The 19,073-nt window shown below is 38.3% G+C and overlaps 1 protein-coding gene across 2 annotated transcripts in view; it reads left to right on the plus strand.

The window, feature by feature from the left end:
• The first annotated feature begins 508 nt into the window (after window positions 1–508).
• Window positions 509–19,073, plus strand: part of xpo5 (exportin 5) — a 48,052-nt gene continuing 29,487 nt past the window's right edge. For both annotated transcript variants that reach the window (XM_077247061.1, XM_077247060.1), the window contains exons 1-7: window positions 509–760; window positions 3,013–3,134; window positions 4,534–4,606; window positions 4,700–4,837; window positions 6,698–6,880; window positions 7,018–7,044; window positions 8,297–8,482. In XM_077247061.1, coding sequence (XP_077103176.1) covers window positions 659–760; window positions 3,013–3,134; window positions 4,534–4,606; window positions 4,700–4,837; window positions 6,698–6,880; window positions 7,018–7,044; window positions 8,297–8,482 — 831 coding nt within the window. In that variant the 5' untranslated portion in view covers window positions 509–658. The remainder of the gene's footprint in view (window positions 761–3,012; window positions 3,135–4,533; window positions 4,607–4,699; window positions 4,838–6,697; window positions 6,881–7,017; window positions 7,045–8,296; window positions 8,483–19,073) is intronic.

A 19,073-nucleotide genomic window follows, 5' to 3' on the forward strand; every position in this document is an offset into this window, starting at 1 on the left:
ATCCTTGGCGGAAGTGAGAGGTAAGTTTTGAATGCAAAATTTGTCATTGTTTTTGGAGCACTAGGGCTAACACACTAAGGTTAGCAAATCCATACTAAAAGCCAAAAAACTTCAATTTTGATTTCATGGGGACTTTAATATTAACAAGAACACTGCTAAACTTGTAGAGTTGTGCCTTTATATATTAATATCAAATGTTTATGCAAATATGACGTTACAAAGTTTTTTCTAAAATAAAATCAAGCGATCTGGCATGTTTGAAAAAGAAGTGAGAGGAATTTTTAGACAGTCACACACATCCGAACATTCACTGGTATAATGAATTACGATATACAATTATTGAATATTATTTAAACTAACTGTGGTATTTATATATTTGTAAGAATGTCGTTTCAATAAAAAAGAGACAGAAAAACGCATATTCAGCGAATAGCCAATGTAAAACTAACGGGGCGCTTGTCAATAACATTAAAAAACTACAATCCCCAGAGGGCACGTAACTTCCGCCATCTTGATTAAGGCGGTCCACAAACAGCAGAGACCTACCACGTTTTGTTTAATGCACATCCATAGAGGCTGAACTAGTAGCGAAGCGTGCAGTAACATTTTACTAGTCGACTGGTGTTTTACATTCCGTCTGCTGGACGTGCTTAAAGCCATGGCCGAACCGATACGTCCTTTGTGCGATGAGCTTATAAAGGCTGTGAATGTGATGATGGAGGCAGAATCCAGTCAGACATACCGCCTGGAGGCCCTTAAGGTGATTTATCCTCTATCAAATACAATATACAGATTATTATGTATGTATTGATACGTAAATCCATATTATGGAGTTCCCATTTGAATAATTGTTTTTTTTTTTAGAAAATCCCGTTTTGATTTAATTCATGTTTATTTAAGTCGTAAATCTTATTTTGTTTATGTTTATGTTATTATGCTTTGCCTTTATAATGCCAACCTTATCGATATCAATCAATAAGCAAAAATAAGTTTGTACTAGGCGACGTTGTGTCAATGACCATCTCGCATAGCATACAATATTGAATGCACACTCACTTGATCATACATCAAGGGATGCAGCAGAACTGATCCACACAATGACATAGATGAATATTATTGTCATTGCAAGACCAAAACCTATAAATAATTAAATAAAACAAACATGGCTTGTCTGCGGATCAACACATTACACTAGACCAGTGGTTCTCAACCAGGGGACTGGGGCCCAATAGGGGGCCTCAGCAAACTTACAAGGTGGTCACAGGATCACTTAAACTTTATAAAATTAAAATATTATTATTAAAAAAAGTTATATTGATAGTGTCCATATATTGAAATATTAGTTAGTTGAATGAAAAAATGTAAATTCTGTCATCATTTACTCACCCTCATGTCATTCCAAACCTGCAAGACTTTCGCTCAACTTCAGAACACAAATGACGATGAAATCTGTGAAATTTCTGTCCCTCCATTGCCAGTTATGCAATTACCACTTTGATGCTTCAAAAAGTTATTAAAGAGGTCGCAAAACTAATCCATATGAATTGAGGGGGTTAGTCAATATTTTCTGAAGAGACTTGATCCCTTTATATGATGAACAGATTTAAAGGGCCCCTATTATGGATTTTTGAAAATGACCTTTCATGTAGTGTGTAACATAGCTCTAAAAGAATGAAAATATCCTGCAAAGTTTTAAATCTGAACGTGCACCGTCTAAAAAGTTATTGTCTTTCAAAAGTAAGAGTCGACTCTGAGTCAATGAAATGAATCGTATTTCAAACGAGTCATAAGCCGCTTCGTTGTGACGTCAAGATGAAACATTAGCATATTACCCGCCCACTTATTGCGCGTGCAGACACCAGGGAAACTTGAACCTCAAACCGGCAGCTGATTCCTGTGGATAATGGACAGCATCATGTCGAGAAGACGCTGTGCTCTACAATGTGAAGGTAAAGCCAGTTTTTTTTTTTCACTGCCCAAGGACGAGCATGTGAAGAATCAGTGGTTAAAGTTCATCTTTACCACGATACCACAGCATTATAATCCTAAACTTTTGCTGTGTTCCCTTTATTTTACTGACGACTGCTTCTCAAATCTCGGAGTTCAAAGGATTTGAGTTTTATATTGTGTATGTCTCCTGCTAACTTGTTAACTCACATTATAACTGTCTTACTGAAATACTTCTGCTAATCAGTTGTGGGCCACTATTACCTAAAACTGTCTATCAATTCAGATTGTGTTGTTCTCACTACTTTTGAGTAAAGATTAAGCATGGAGCAAGATTTGTTTTACCAACGTTTGTGTTACATGTCTACATGTTACATGTTTAGGTTTATGTCATTCACGCTAGAGCTCGGCTAATGTATTGCAAACATGTACTGTTATTGATACAGTTTACACGTTCACAGATATATGTTAGAAAATACTCAGTAAATAAATTAGTACAAGTAAAATAATTGGTTTGTTGATGGACATGCAGTTTGTTAATGCTAATGGTGAGAAATTACAGATGCAACATCTCATAATGTCCCTCAAGCTGAGTAGTCCTGCGCGAGTCGTCCTTGCGATGGAGGTTCGGGTTGAATAACTAACGTTAGTTCTTCCAGTGTTTCATCATCGGACTCGCGCTCGCGTTGATATGTTAAAATTGACGTCATTGTTCATTACTGTGTTTAGTTTACAGTGTAGGAAGTCTCAGGACACGCAGAGCTGACATTATGGCAATGGGTGGTTTTGTTTAAAAGATCTTAATTTGTGTTCTGAAGATGAACGAAAGTCTTGCGGGTTTGGAATGACAGGAGGGGGAATAAAAAAAACTGAATTTTCATTTTTGGGGGAACTGTCCCTTTAATTGGATATGATTGTGCTAAGAACCTTGTTTATAAAACAAATAATTTAAGGCAGATTTTCTGCTCTCTCTGCTGTATTGAACAGTCACCCCAAATCTGAGGTACATGCTGATCTACTAGATCTTGTTGTTAAATGTTTTAATAGTTTTTTTTGTTGTTATAGTTTATTGAAGATTTCAAAGAGAAAAGTCCCTTCTGCGTTGAATGTGGTCTTCAGTTAGCGGAGAAATCACAGACGGCAGTGGTCAGACACTTTGGGCTGCAGATACTGGAGCATGTAGTCAAGTAAGTGTTTAAAAACAATTGTGTGTGTGTGTGTGTGTGTGTACATACATCAATAGCTAGCCTATGTTTCTAAACCAAGTTGAGAATTTAACTTTTGTGCAAAATTAGTGTAGCATCTGAAACTATTGTGAATAAAGCACAATTGTTTTTCTACCCCAAATGCAATAAACGCTGTCATGTTATCTTGCGGTCGGATGCTGTTTTTTGGAAACGCAATCATGCGATACGCTCCTGGGCAGGAAATATAACCAAACCATTCCAGTGTTTCCCACAGGATTTTGTGAATCTGTTTTAGGTGTATCTCAGTCCCTCTAGTGGGGTCCGGGGTCAATTTTGTACATTTTAAAGTTAAATTCATCAATCTGGTGAACTTTGAGAGTTCAAAGTTAAGAGCTCCAACCCATATTCAGTGTGCAAATTGAACACACAAAAAAGTCAGTGCATTGACTTGTACCTGAACTTTAAAGGGGACTCAAACCTCTTTTCAGTTGTGAATCACTGTCTGTCTACATTACAGTACACAATAGTAATAATAATGTTGTTATAATATTATTCCTATGACAGTAATAGCCTTATATTGTAAAACGAATGCACTGAAAAATAAATTGTCCTAATTTCTATACATGCATGAGAGAAACCTGTTAGCTTTTATTTTGACGGAAAATAAGTTTTCAAACGCGGCTCATTACAAGTCTAGCGAAATTCTGTAATCATTAACAATGCAAATGGGAGAACAATGCATAACTGCGATCCCAAATGCACACTAAACTCAACACATGAACAGATGGAGTTCACTGCATTCATTCACTGTGAATAGAGACACAAACACAGTCCTTTGATTAAGGACACAAAGCCCTATCGCACTTTCCATTTTAGTTTGTTTGACAGCAATGGCACAGAACACGACAGTAAAGACCTTTTATGATATTATGAGAAGTTAGATAATGAATGTGATATTACGCCACAGTCTAGTTAATAAATGGGAAGCACTAAAATCTATTTCAGGTGGTCAATATTGATGTTGTGGTGGGCCGCCACAAATAAATCAATGTATGGGAAACACTGCATTCTGATGACAGACTTTGGCTCAGGTGTTTCAGAACCACCAAACCAACATTTGAGATGCTGCGCGATGTGATTGGTTCGCTAGTTAGTCCAGTTATCCAATCACATTCTCTGTTCAGGCAGTGTCACGCAAGTTAGTGCATTAAGGGATTTAATCATAGTTTCATAGTTTAAATACATGTTGTTTTATTAGATTTAAAAAAAAGAGATCCGCCGCAGTTGAGCGTTTGAGTTTTTATGCACATTTTTTCCATTCAGGTTTTTTTATGCCATATCCCAAAATGGGTGGATGTGAACAATGAACACTAAACTGAACACATTCTTCTATGAACAGGTTTCAGTGGAATAACATGGCACCACAAGAAAAGCTCCGGCTGAAGAACTGCACTATGGGCCTGTTGTCAGATGTGAGCATCTTGGAAGTGTCTCTACTCAATTATCTTATTGCATGCTTTATGAAGATTTCTTATTTATTTATATTGCTTAATGTCCTGTTTTAGGGTACACATCCAATTCTGCAAGAGGAATGTCATGTTAAGGATGCGCTCTCACGCATAGTAGTTGAGATGATCAAGAGAGAGTGGCCGCAGCACTGGCCCGATATGCTGAAGGAGATGGAAGCCCTGGCTGCTATGGGGGTATCAAGAGTTTTAGCTTGATGTTGTAGGACAGGTCTGCTTCATCCTGCTCCTGAAGTTATGCCTTCCTGTCAGAGTTTAGTTCCAAAAACAAAGTAGGTGTTCACATCCAAAACCCAGAATTGGGCTAATTTAATTGCCGGATAAAAAAGAAGAATGGATGTCCACCTTGTCTACAAGATCTAGAAAGTTTAGTATAAAACAGGGTCCCTCTTTTGCACCTTGCTTTTAATTCGCTAATTCGGAAGCAAAAGTAAATCTGAAAATTATGCAAATGTGAAAAACACATGCAGAAATGGAGTTCACTACATTCATGCACTGTGTACACTGGAAAACACCGGATCATGAGATGATCACAAGAGCAAAGCGTGCACTTCGTTTTGAAACAATCAGCACAAAATGCATATACTTATTTAATAAAATTGCAGTCGTTTTTGATTTGGTAAGGGCACAATGTCTTATTGCGCTGTCAATTTTACTTTGTTTGACTTTGCTAACGCTATGGCACAAAACAACATTAGATACTTTTTTTGTTATTACGAGAAGTTTTCAAAGATTTTTGGTTCATTATGGAAATCTGGCAGCACAGATTAGACTATGACGGGCCGCTAGGCTCTAGGTAATTAGGTGAACGTGATTTAACCAAACTACAGTGTGTTCCTGGATCAGCATCTTTGTTGATTCTGGAGCAACATTCCAATCAGCCATTCAGATATGAGGGACAAGTTTACACTTCTTCAAGTTTAGGCTTACAACCAGGGTTAAGTGCTTCTACATCATTGTTATTCAACTATCATTTCCCTCTGATTCTAGGGTTGTGGTTAGGATTAGGGGTTGGGATAAGGTTAGGACTGGGCCTACATTTCAAAAAAATACCTGTACTTGACCCAGGAAGATATCCTACTTGACAAAATCATGGTGACCAGGTAATTAATAGGAAACACTGAGGTAGTAGTAGAAATACTACAGAAATTGAATAGTATTATATAAGAACCTGCATAGCTTCACCGTCTGAATTAAATGCACACTGATCCTTGTAGCCACTAAGAATATTCAGTTAAGAGCAGTGAGTGATTCTCTCTTTTTGTTATTTGATGAACATTTAGGACACAGACTGCTCAGACAATTGCAGTAACATCAGAATCCTCAGAACTTTCTACTCACAATGAAGTGTAAAACGTGTATTATGCCAATTACATGATTAATCAATTTGAAAATAATAAATGATAAAAACATTCTTCAAATTTAGTGAGATAATTGGTATTTGAATTAAATAGGATCTTAGTTTGAGTTTGGACCCTGTTAGAGAACAGAAGGTAATTTGAATGAAAGACCCTGGGAAGGGAATCCCCACTGTAGTGGGCAAAGTATGCCTAAACACTCAACTTTTATGATTGTTTCTCTATCTGTGGGCATGAGACCATTGTACCAGTTGCACTGAGACTTTTCAAATGATCCAACATCAACGTGAAAATCCGCTTGCTTTCACATGGAACATTGTATCATGCATATAACCATTTTGAGGGAATAGGGAGAAGGAACAAATGTGAAGGAAGGACAGGTGAGAAAGAAGCTTCAAGTGAATAAAAATAAATCTTGTTTAGATTACACAATCAAAAGATAAACCATTGAAACAAAGGAAAATAAACTTACATTAGCACACAGCTGTGATTATTGGTTAATTAACAGATGGCTTGAGATATAATTTGTCAAATTTGACACAAGTGGTTGAAACTAAACTCTACAGAAATCTTCAGGAGTCAGTGTGAGAACATTCTGGTGATCTGCTACTTGATGAGCATTTTGCATGCACATTAAGTAAATAATGACATGTACAATAATCATTGTAATTCTCTTTAGGATGCTCAGACAGAACTTGTAATGCTTGTCCTTCTGCGGTTAGCTGAGGACGTGATCACATTTCAGACATTACCCACTCAAAGACGGCGAGATATCCAGCAAACCCTTACGCAGAATATGGACAGCATCTTCACCTTCCTGCTTGGCATTCTGCAGCTTCATGTGAATGAGTACAACAAATTGGTGAGTTCTTCAGACATTTATGATCACATGCAAAACATTTTTAAATGATTTGTGTGCTTTTTTTACACTGTGGTGCATGGAACAGAATATTGTCACGTTCATATGATTTTAATGGATTTATTCATGTTGTTTTCTAGAAATGTGTTGCTGGTCTGGAATTGAAGGCGAGTTGGACTTTTAATCTTTATTTATCAGGTTTTTGTGAGGGGGTTCGTGCTGTTCTTATTAGAGGCCAAATATTCATTAAAATAACCAAAGGTTCATCTAAAAATGTACAGTGTACAGGGTTTAGACTGGGTTCAATCACTTTCATTTAAGCTTTGTTTCATTTTTCAAGTGCCAATTTCAAATGTTTTCTGTTGAAAATCTGAGATCTGGTCAACTCTCCTACATCTAAAAGGGTTTGGAAAATGCTTTATTTCAACCATATTTTAACCAATAGTCAAACCATTAGGTTCATCATTGAAAACACATTTTTCCCCTTTAAGAACGTCCAGTGTGATTTGAAAAAAAAAAGATTTGTAAAAAATGTTTTATTTTTTCTTTATTTGTACTCATGTTAATAGGATTTTTACATGAAAACTGTCATAATTTAGAAATAAAAGGCCATTTCTACCCTGTTATTTTTTTGTGTAAGGGGAAAGAATGTGTTTTTCATAAAAGTTATTTGTGAATTTGAAACAATACCCATTCTTGTCTTAGGACAACTTGATAATCTTTTGTGATCCACTTCAAATGTTGACTACTGTATATATATTTTAAATTACCTTCAATTTGGTGTTGATTCTCTCTGCTGAGGGACCAGAGAGGAGCCTGTTATTTTCACAGATAGAAGTCCTCTATGGTAGCGTTCTACTGTTGGTTACAGAGCTAGGGCTAGTAGAATTTTCTTTTCATGCATTTTGAGGAATTAACAGATGTAAAATAAGAATAACAAATTATGAAAAATTAACAGTATTGTACAGTAATTATGTTTATGATTGATGTGTTCTCAAATTCTTGGGTTACAGGAATTATTTATTTAACGGACAAAAGCCAAGTGGAGGAACTTGGCTTTTGTCCGATTTTGCAATATTACCATTTTGAATTGTTCTTGTGTTCATCAGATATGCAACAAATTTGGCTCTGATGACCTTAAGACTATAATTTGCCAAAAGCTTTTCAATATATCAAGCTGTTCTTGGGTAATGCATAGATCCTTTATATGGCATCTTTCCATCAAATGTGTTTGAGACTGTCATGCTTGGCCCCATAACTGCTTTTTGCAGTTTTGTATTTAAGTTCTTAAAAAAATCAAATATTTAATTGTTAATGCTTTCTTACAGTTTCTTAATGTAATCTATCTGCTCTACAATCACTATCTAGTAGCATATTTGTCAGATGAAATAAGCTGTGTTTTTTGTCTTTTACTCCCAGACAAAAGCTCACTGGCGAGTTGGTGTGGCCACTCTCAACACTCTGGCTGGCTACATTGATTGGGTTGCTCTGAGCCACATCACCAATGAAAACTGCCGTCTTTTGGAGATCTTGTGCCTGTTGCTTAGCGAACCCGAGCTTCAGTTGGAGGCTGCAGAGTGTCTGCTAATTGCCATTAGTAGGAAAGTGAGTGACTGCTGCATTTACATTATACTACTTTACCTTTTCAGCTGCTTTTCTGAAATACATTTTCCATATTTATTTGTTTACACCCCCAAATACAGAAAAGTTGGGACATTTTGTAAAATCCAATAAAATCAAGAAACTTTGATTTGTTAATTTTCTCTAAAACCTTTATTTAATTGACAAAAAGACAGAGAAATCATTTTTAAAGTTTGCGCTGACAATTTACGCATTTTGTAAATGGCGTTAGGGTCATGCTTCTTCTGCTGTGAGACTACACTCGACCTTGTCGGGCTGGCATTTCTTTGTTAGGTCTGTCAGCCGAGAGGCCAAAGAGGAAAAGCCCGGTATAAAACAGCCATAGTACCCGCCCAACCCCAGAAATGCATGTCCCTGTTTCTTGGACTTGGGCCAGGGGAATTCATGGGTTGCTTTCCTCCTTTTGTTCGTCCATCTCTGCTAACAGCGCCTTGACTTTGGGCGCTGCGTCCCAATGCATCAAGAGGTTAACGCGATAAATCTGCTCTGGCCTTGTTTCCCGGGTTGGCGTAAACGGTAGTTCACAGTTCCGACCCGCTCCATGACAGTGTAGGGACCTTTCCAGGAGGCAAGGAACTTGTCGGGGATCAATACACACGAGGTTGCGCAGGCACCCGGTCATACAGGGCACGCTGGGACTCGAGCCAATGTTCCTGTACCCAAGGCATTACCTTGTCGATTCTCTGCCTCATGTTTCGAATATGCTCAATGACGGAGCGATAGGGAGAGGGCTATTACTCCCTGGCTGCTTTGGTGATGTCCGGAAGTCCTCCGGGTTGACGTCCAAAGAGCAATACAAAGGCGGTTGAAACCAGTGGAAGACTGGTGTACTTCCCTGATTTCAAAAAACGCATACGGCAGCATCCGGTCCCAATCGCACCCCCATCCTCTTCAGCATCTGCTTTAACATCCTATTAAACGGCTTCACTGAGCCATCAGTCTGTGGATGTTAGACTGAGGTTCGAAGATGTTTCACCTCTAGCTATTTGCATTGGTCGGCCATTATCCGGGAGGCGGAGGGAGTCCCTTGGTCAGTTAGGTTCTCTGTAGGAATCCCCAGTCGGCTACACAACAGGAAGAGTTCTTGGGCGATGACTGCTGCTGTTGCTCGTCTGAGGGGGATGGCCTCTGGGTAGTGGGTGGCATAGTCAACAATTACTAGAATATGCATGTGACCCCGACCTGACTTGGGCAGTGCCCCTTTGAGATCCGTCCCAATACACGAGAATGGCATGTCAAGGCTCACCGGCTTGGAGTTGCCATCCACAACACGTTGCGCCCTTCCGGACAGACGGAACGGCTCTCCCCTCGGAATCTCTGGTGGAGAACCCCCTCTGACAGCTCTACTGCCTCAACTAAATCATTCAGGGTTGGTGAGACCGACGGTGCGGCGATGAGGGTGAGTCAAAGCACATAACAGTGGACTCCACAGGGACTCTCTCTACAACTTTCTCAGCAGAGGCTTGGTCGGGCAGTAGCCAAAAATTGACCAGTCGGGGAAGCTGGGCAGCCTGGACACGTACGGGGACCCTTGGTTCAAAGTTCCACTCATGCACTTTCTGAACTGCGCACACCAGAGATAGTCCTACCCGGGCGAAGATCTCCCTCTTTGGTGTGTCATGGTCTGCGGCATCCTCGAGGGGGGAGGGATAAAATACTTGCTGAGGCTCACCAGTCAACAGCGGGGCCAGCAGACATGCCCACTCGCGACCCCATTCTTCTCGAGCCGCAACAACCTCAAAAGTGTAAAGATAGGCTTCTATGTCATCCTGGTCTGTCATTTTCGGGAGAATATGCAGTGCTGAAGCTCTTGGCTCGAGTGGTGTAATCCAGGCGGTGGTCTCTGTTCTTAGGCACACAAGCTCCCCAGCCACTTGATTTTGGCCAGCAACCAACTGTCTCGCCGCACAGAGACCTCAGCAAGGTGGCGGAAGATTTCTCCCACGCTTGGTAGGTGCCTCCTAGATTTCTCCTGCCCCTGGGGTTGCTTTTTGTCGCTGTTCTGCTGCCCACATTCTCCACCAGTGTAGCGGGGTTTGGGGAAAAAGGAGAGCAAACATGTAACTTGTTAAACCCGGAGGGTGCGTTTATTTCTCTTGTGCTTCTGTTGTGCGTGTGCTGGAGAAAGTGGAGTGAAGATGGCAAACTTCACCCAGACAGCAGGGAGTTGCTTGACCAGCAGAGAGTTCTCTCAAGGCTTCCAGGTTCCTTCTCAGTCATTCTCTGGAAGAGAAAAGGGTAAACGGAAGGCAAACAGAGTGGGTGTGGGGTGAGAGTCTGCACTTTTCAAACCTGCAGTAAAATGCATTCAAATCCTCAAGACCCTGATATACTTCAAGCAAAATTGAAGAACAAACTGCTGTAACTAGGGGTGTAACGATACTCAAAACTGACAGTTCGGCTCATCCCACGATTTTGACGGTTCGGTTTGGTTTGGTGGGGTGGGGTTTAGAAAGCTAAAATTGCTTTTTTCCCCCCTTTTTTTAAAAACAGTGGTTTAATGAAAAAATTGTGTATTTGTCTTTAAATTAATTAAATTACAATTAAACGTTTCGCAAGGATTAAAAAAAACATCCCTAGATGTAACTGATGTGACAATTTGAACAAAATTTTCAGTTCGTTTGGGCTGGTAAAAACCTTTTGTACGACCATTGGTACGTGGCGATTACATAATAGGTAAGTGTACGCAAAGTCTTCTTTCACGCGGAAATCTTTTCTGCTTCATTTCTTCTTTTCAGTCCGTCATGGTCAGACTTGCTGTTTTCTCAATGTTGTTGTGTGTTTATTAGGGTTAGGTATCGATTTTGATACTTTTCAGGCACCTACCAAATTGCCTCGATTCCATTGAGTATCTAAAAATTCGATTTTCGACCAAATTTCGATACCTAAGGGGTTAATCTTGTCAATGTCAGTGAGTCCTTTTGATTCCTATTCTCTAAGCTTTTCACTTTTTTATGTGTCATGTCACTAGTTTGTATGTTGTGTCATAGTATGTTGTGCATGTGTAGACATCAGTTATATAAATAATTATAAATCTTTTTCAGTAACGAGTAATCAAACGAATTACTGTTTCCCCCGTTAAAAAGCAGTTACCATTACTGACAAAATAATGTGCCGTTAGCCGCGTTACTATAATTGAACTTACTGAAGCGGTTTTCTTCCGAGTAGGCTCTCTCACCGCCATAGGACCTGCAAAGTTTTTTTCTCTGGTGTGTGTGTGTGTGTGTGTGTGTGATTGTGAGGCGCCGGAGTGGACAAAATCGAAGCAAACGCCGCGAGTGCGCTCAACAATGCGCGAGAGAGACCGAGTGTGTCCGAGAGCGCACTCAACAAATGCGCAAGAGAGACAGAGGGTGTCTGAGCATTATATAGTTTGTTTATAAATAAATTACTAATTTCAGCATTAGAATAATCTCTATAGCCTATTGGTATCATCTGCAACGTTTTAATTAATTATACAAATAAAATCTAAAAAATAACCTGCAGGGAACTTCCTGGGAAGGTTATAAAAATAAAACCAAAAAATAACAGGGAACGTTCTGGTAACGTTCTCTTTAGGTTATAAAATAAAACCCGAAAATAACCTGCAGGGAACCTTCCCAGAAAACATCTTTGTTTGACGGTTGTAAACACGTGCGGCAAACATGCCTAGAATTTGGCTTAAATGACCTCTGATGATGACGTTCTCTGTAGGTTATAAAAATAAACCCCAAAATATTATATTTTATTATTATAATAATTTTTTTGTTAAATTGTTCAGTATTATATTGAGAGAGCACTTCTTGTTAACCCTCTGGGGTCTGAGGGGTTTTCTGGGTCCTGGAGGTGTTCTGACATGCTCTGACATTTGTGCTTATTTCTGTTACTGAGTGACATTTTCATGGCTAAAGTCTTATTAAATTGTATTCAGCACAAACTCTGCTACAGTAATAGTTCAGCAACATGTATGTAAAGTTTGGAATTTTAAGATAATAATGTTTATGCGTGGTTTGTGAAAAAACAACAAACAAATGTCACCGAAATAAGGTAAAAAAAACCATAGTGATTATTTCTTCACAAGACTTTTGAAAATTGTATCACGTAGCCTAGAATATTTGCTCCAAAACTATGTGAAAATCATCCTGCATACTCATTTAGATAAGACAATATATTGATTTAAAATTTGTATGACGTGTTTTGTGTGAGAAAGCTTTATGCAAGGAGGCGTGAATCTCTCATTAATATGAATGCATTTTACATCTGAGAAAGACAAAGACCCTCCCCTAATGGCCTAATCTTTTGTAATGTTACAAAAGATTCTATTTCAAATAAATGCTGTTGTTTTTAACTTTGTTCATCAAATAATTCTAAAAAAGGTACACAACTGTTTTCAACATTGATAATAATCATAAATGTTTCTTGAGCATCACATCATCATATTATACTGATTTCTGAAGGATCATGTGATACTGAATACTGGAGTAATGATGCTGAAAATTCACCTTTGATCACAGGAATAAATTACGCTTTTTACTTTATATTCACATAGAAAACAGCTGTTTTACATTAAAAATACAAAAACCCAGTAATATTGTGAAATATTATTTCAATCAAATAAATGCACCCTTTGTGAGCATAAGTGACTTCTTTTAAAAACATTAAAAATCTTACCGACCCCAAACTTTTGAACGGCAGTGCACTGTTACATTATACATCTACGTTTGAGCAGATATCCACAAACACAGTATTTAACAGTAAACACAGGTCTAAACATTAACATATTCACCATATTAGCATAAACACTCATACTAGCATACTTGTATCTCATTAAATAACATTTTAGGCTGGCACCAGTTTAGTAGCTACAATGTAAAATTTATGCAACAATAAAACACTTACTATTATGTCTCTTACCTTAAAAATTGTTCTCATAATCAAAGACGTGTCCTTCTGAGGTAAATCCAAGGTAAATCCACAGCATAAACAGTCTTCCAAACTGATGAAAAGTAGAGAAATACTGGAGTCGCTGCTTCTTTGTTTAATTTAATAATTAAATTAAATCCGCGTTCCTTCACGTGGATCCTTTGAATGAGAACAGCTCTCGCCCGTGGGGGTGTGGTCAAATTAAAGTTAATGAGCTCGGGCTGGAGAAACTGTACATGTCGTTGCTTTCATACGGATTTCTTAAACCGAGAATATTTGTTTTTGATATGATTTACTTCATTTAAAAAAGGAGACTTCAAGCTTTGTAAAGACATTACTTTCATGTGTGGGTGGCAAGTATTGGCTGAGTTACAGATCATTTTCTGTCGCTTTTCGGAATGAACTTCACATTGAGAAGACAGAACGTGCATCATGTTTTTTTTCTTTATTTTACGAAAAACACAACTTTTTGTTTTTATTATTAGTGTACACAAAAAAAAGACATTTAACAGTTTTTAATGATGTATAACACTTGCCTGTATGACAAAAATCGACGGAGTTATTTGAGTTTCTTTTGCACTGATAAGAAAAAAAGCGAGACTATTGCGCCGGCGCGATAGCCGACCCCAGGGGGTTAAACGGTTTACTTTTGTGAGGCAGAAAATACTTAGGCTACAGTATGTCTACTAGTTGTGAAGTTGTGTAACAGTTTTAGCATTTTGATATGCACTACAAAGAGTAAGTATAATTTTCATTATTATTTATTCATTTTTGGTACATTTCTTAAGTAGCATAACTTATTTTTAAACTTATTTGTTGGGCAGTTGTGGTCTGTGCGATATTAAGTATAAACCATCTATTATGTTTTATTGTTCTACTATAGTAATGGTAATATTTAGAATAATATATTGAATTTAATAGGGTTCTCTCACATTGTCCCACAGCAACATTAAAATAGTGTAGATTAGTGTTCAATGTTTTATAATAATAATTTATTCTATTAAGTGTCCATTTCATTCATTTAACATATTTAATACTGGGTGCATATTTATTTGACAGGCCTATTTGAACATAAAAAAAAAAAGTAACACAATAGCTACTTTCTCTGGTAATTAGTTACTTTTATAAGGATGTAACTCAGTTACTAACTCAGTTACTATTTGTGAGAAGTAACTAGTTACTATAACTAATTACTTTTTTTTAAGTAACATGTCCAACACTGGTAGACATATATTGGAGAAGTTTCTTACAGAGATCTTCATAATCAGAAAACATTCTATGTACCAGTTTCAGTTCTGGCCCTTCTACAGGCCTGATAGCGTTCCGGCGCCACGCCGGATTTCCGGCGTACAGACGTGTCTGTGAAAAAAAAAAAAAAAAAAAAAAAAAAAAAATTCAACAGCAAAAGAAGCTGAGCTCGACCAATCATAGCGCTGGGTTCATTCCAATAGCAAGCGGGTATGATTGACGGATACGTAAGGCCTTTAATCCATAAGAGACTGAAAATCGACAGCAATAAAGAATCCCGCTCGATCCCGCTTCCACTCCCGCGACCGCCTCTAACTGATTTCATGAGCGAGGACAGTAGGCTACAGTAGTCACGGTACTTCTGACTCCTGAAGGTAAACGGGCTGGGGTGGATGTGGAAAGTTGAAGTATTGTATTGAGTTAACTTAATCTGGATTCTATTATCACACGGAGTGATCACAATCGCATGGGTTACCTTAAAATACTCTGTCATTCATGTCACTCAGATAAGATGAAGACATCATACAGCCATGCAAATTATAAAATGCTTAAGTATTGATGAACAATAAATCTAAATAAAATTGAAATCGCTATGGCTTACTGATTATGAAAGTGCTGTGATTTGTGGATTAATTTAGCCTCCTGATAAGGAGTCTGCAAACAGGCGTTTATTTATTCATTCTCTGTGTTGAGAAACGTAGCCTGCATGTGTTACGTTATTGTGTTATAATAACTAAAGTACCTAATTATGTTACATCATAATTTTGTATGAAAACTAGCGCGTTACTTATGGATAAGATACCGTTGTATCAGTCCTGCGCGAGCTCTCTCTCTCACAAACACAGAACGCGCGCACACAGAGAGAGATAATTGTAAAATGGAAATTTACGAACTGTGTTGTTCTTGGTTGTGTTTTTTTTCCTGTCAAAATGCCAGAAAGCATTTTTTATTATCCATCCCGTGTTTTTAAAATTCGTTAAATGACGGACGTTTTACTATTAACACAGCCCTATGTCAGATTCTTCTAACATATACTTGATATTATTTTTAGAATAAGTGATTCGTTTTGCTATTATTGGTCCTGTGACAGAACTCCTGTCTATTCATTGTCAATTATTTTCTATAAGTATGTTTGTATTGGCTAACGTTTATTCAGCTAATGCGTGTCCTGTTTAAAATGTGCAATGTTCAAATGCAAAGACAGCACAAATAAAAGCCCTTTTTTCTTTTCTTTTTATTAAGTAGGCTATCATATTTGGATATTGGAATAACAAATTGAGTAGAACTATCTTAAATGTACAAATGTTTTTTTTACTGTTTTCTAGGGGTTTCTTAATTTTAGACTAGTTGACCAGTACACATTATTTTGCAATGCAATATTAATCATGAAAAAAATACATTGCAGTGCAGTGCAAGTGAAATTTAGGATTTGGGTCGAATTCAAAAAACTAAAAAGAGTTATGTAGATAGACACGTGTTTGTGTGTGTCTTGCATTCTCAAAAAATAATGACAAAAATATATGACAACAATTTAAGAAGACGAGAAGAACAATCGCTCATCCACTCGTCACTTTGTGTCAGAAATTGGCGGAGGATAAACTCGCCCTACGCATCTGTCCCAGGGAAAAAAGTTCAGGCTCAGGATTTTTTTCTACTATCACCCCTGCTTCTAACATCACCGAGACAGTTACAGTGAATGGTGATGTTGACTCAACAGGATCATGTATTGGATAAGGTATTAGTGTGTGTGAGAGTTCTCAATGTTGGATGCATGTCTTTTAACTTATGTGAATTTACAACAGTACATGCTTGCTTAATAGAACATTCAGTCTCTTGTAATGATAGCTATTTGCTCATAGCTTCAAGCTCATAGCCTCAGCCTCAAGCAAGGACTCACTTGACATGAAAGTGGCAGTGTACTCAAAACATCCATCACTGTCCTCCAGATCCAGTTCCTATGTGTCTTTCCCTGGTATCTGCCAGTTGACCTTGACAATGCAATAAAGTTCATCAGCAGGTAAGGTTACTAAGTCTTTCTTGATGTCCCACACCAGCTGCTTCCTAGCACGATCCGTCATGATGTTGCTCTCTGACGTCCCTCTGGATCCTGGATGCAGCCTCAACCTCGGGATGCAGAAAGCCATTCGCAGATCGCCTGGCACTCGCCTCGTGACTCGCCGTCCGTGAACGCAGCAGCCACTAACCTCTAGCCCCAATGCTCCCAACAGTTTTGAGATGCTTGGATCAGTCTCCTTGTGACACGTGGAGCTGGTCCCGGACGAGCCCCAACAAATCTGTTGAAGACCCCACTCTGGGGGTCAACTTAATAAATGAGAAATAAAGTAAATAAGTGAGACAAGAGCGTGTCATCGGCAAACACGGAGGTCTGCTTGACTGAACACACACTCTTGTCCTTTATCTACTAAAGGCACATTATCATCTGTTGAGTTGACCCCAGAGTGAGGTCTGCAACACTTGCATAGACTGAGATGCTCCTTTTACACTCAATCACGATACCCTTACATATCATATGACCAATTCACCTGGTAATTGTGGACTCTTTCAAAACTGTTTAACTTGGATATTATCTAAGCTTTTCACTTTTATTTGGCCTCTGTCCCACCCTTTATGGTGTGTAGCATCCATCAAAATGTGTTTATATTTACAAAATACATTTAAATTGATCAGTGAAAACTTTGAAAATCTTCTTTATACTTTGTTAGTTAAATGAAGGTTAAAGAGAATGAACAAAATCACAGATTCTTGATTTTATTGCATTTTACAAAATGTCCCAACTTTTCTGGATTTGGGGTTGTATTTATGCTGTAACTCTTTGCTGTCATTGTAGTCTAGTACACTAACACTTTTCACTTACATACATGACATTGGAAAGTGTGAAATGTAGCTTTTCAGAAAATGTACAATAAGACTCTAATAACTCCATATCTCAAACAAGCCCACTTCCTTTTTTTCTGTATGTACTTGAGTTTATATCTATTAATTATTGTATTTAAACTGATCTGCTAACTCTTTATTGTGATGCTCCCCCAAAATACATTCTACTGACTAAGTAGTTTTGCAAGTACATGTCAGCTTATTCTAACCCCACAAGTGTACTTATACTCTACTAACACTCTAATGAGAGTTGGTAAACATGTAGGTGTAACATTAATCATAGTCAACAGAATGTGTTAAAGGAACCATCAAAATAAAGTGGAACCGGAAACTTTAGTTATGTGAAGCAAAAATTTTACAATCAACCTTAACTGGAAAAATCGTTTTGAAGGCTGACTTAAATAGGTTGTAAAAGGCATATACACTCACCTAAAGGATTATTAGGAACACCTGTTCAATTTCTCATTAATGCAATTATCTAATCAACCAATCACATGGCAGTTCCTTCAATGCATTTAGGAGTGTGGTCCTGGTCAAGACACTCTCCTGAACTCCAAACTGAATGTCAGAATGGAAAAGAAAGGTGATTTAAGCAATTTTGAGCGTGGTATGGTTGTTGGTGCCAGACGGGCCGTTTTGAGTATTTCACAATCTGCTCAGTTACTGGGATTTTCACGCACAACCATTTCTAGGGTTTACAAAGAATGGTGTGAAAAGGGAAAAACATCCAGTATGCGGCAGTCCTGTGGGCGGAAATGCCTTGTTGATGCTAGATGTGAGAGGAGAATGGGCTGCCTGATTCAAGCTGATAGAAGAGCAACTTTGACTGAAATAACCACTCGTTACAACCGAGGTATGCAGCAAAGCATTTGTGAAGCCACAACACGCACAACCTTGAGGCGGATGGGCTACAACAGCAGAAGACCCCACCGGGTACCACTCATCTCCACTACAAATAGGAAAAAGAGGCTACAATTTGCAAGAGCTCACCAAAATTGGACAGTTGAAGACTGGAAATATGTTGCCTGGTCTGATGAGTCTCGATTTCTGTTGAGACATTCAGATCGTAGAGTCAGAATTTGGCGTAAACAGAATGAGAACATGGATCCATCATGCCTTGTTACCACTGTGCAGGCTGGTGGTGATGGTGTAATGGTGTGGGGGATGTTCTCTTGGCACACTTTAGGCCCCTTAGTGCCAATTGGGCAACGTTTAAATGCCACGGCCTACCTGAGAATTGTTTCTGACCATGTCCATCCCTTTATGGCCACCATGTACCCATTCTCTGATGGCTACTTCCAGCAGGATAATGCACCATGTCACAAAGCTCGAATCATTTCAAATTGGTTTCTCGAACATCAACTGCAAGATGCAATCCAATCAATATGAGCCAACATTTCTAAAGAATGCTTTCATCACATTGTTGAATCAATGCCACGTAGAATTAAACCAGTTCTGAAGGCGAAAGGGGGTCAAACACAGTATTGGTATGGTGTTCCTAATAATCCTT

The sequence above is a fragment of the Siphateles boraxobius genome, unplaced genomic scaffold, assembly GCF_051911475.1.
Source record: "Siphateles boraxobius isolate OS27281-9 unplaced genomic scaffold, OSU_SipBor_1 104, whole genome shotgun sequence".
NCBI classification, from domain to species: domain Eukaryota; kingdom Metazoa; phylum Chordata; class Actinopteri; order Cypriniformes; family Leuciscidae; genus Siphateles; species Siphateles boraxobius.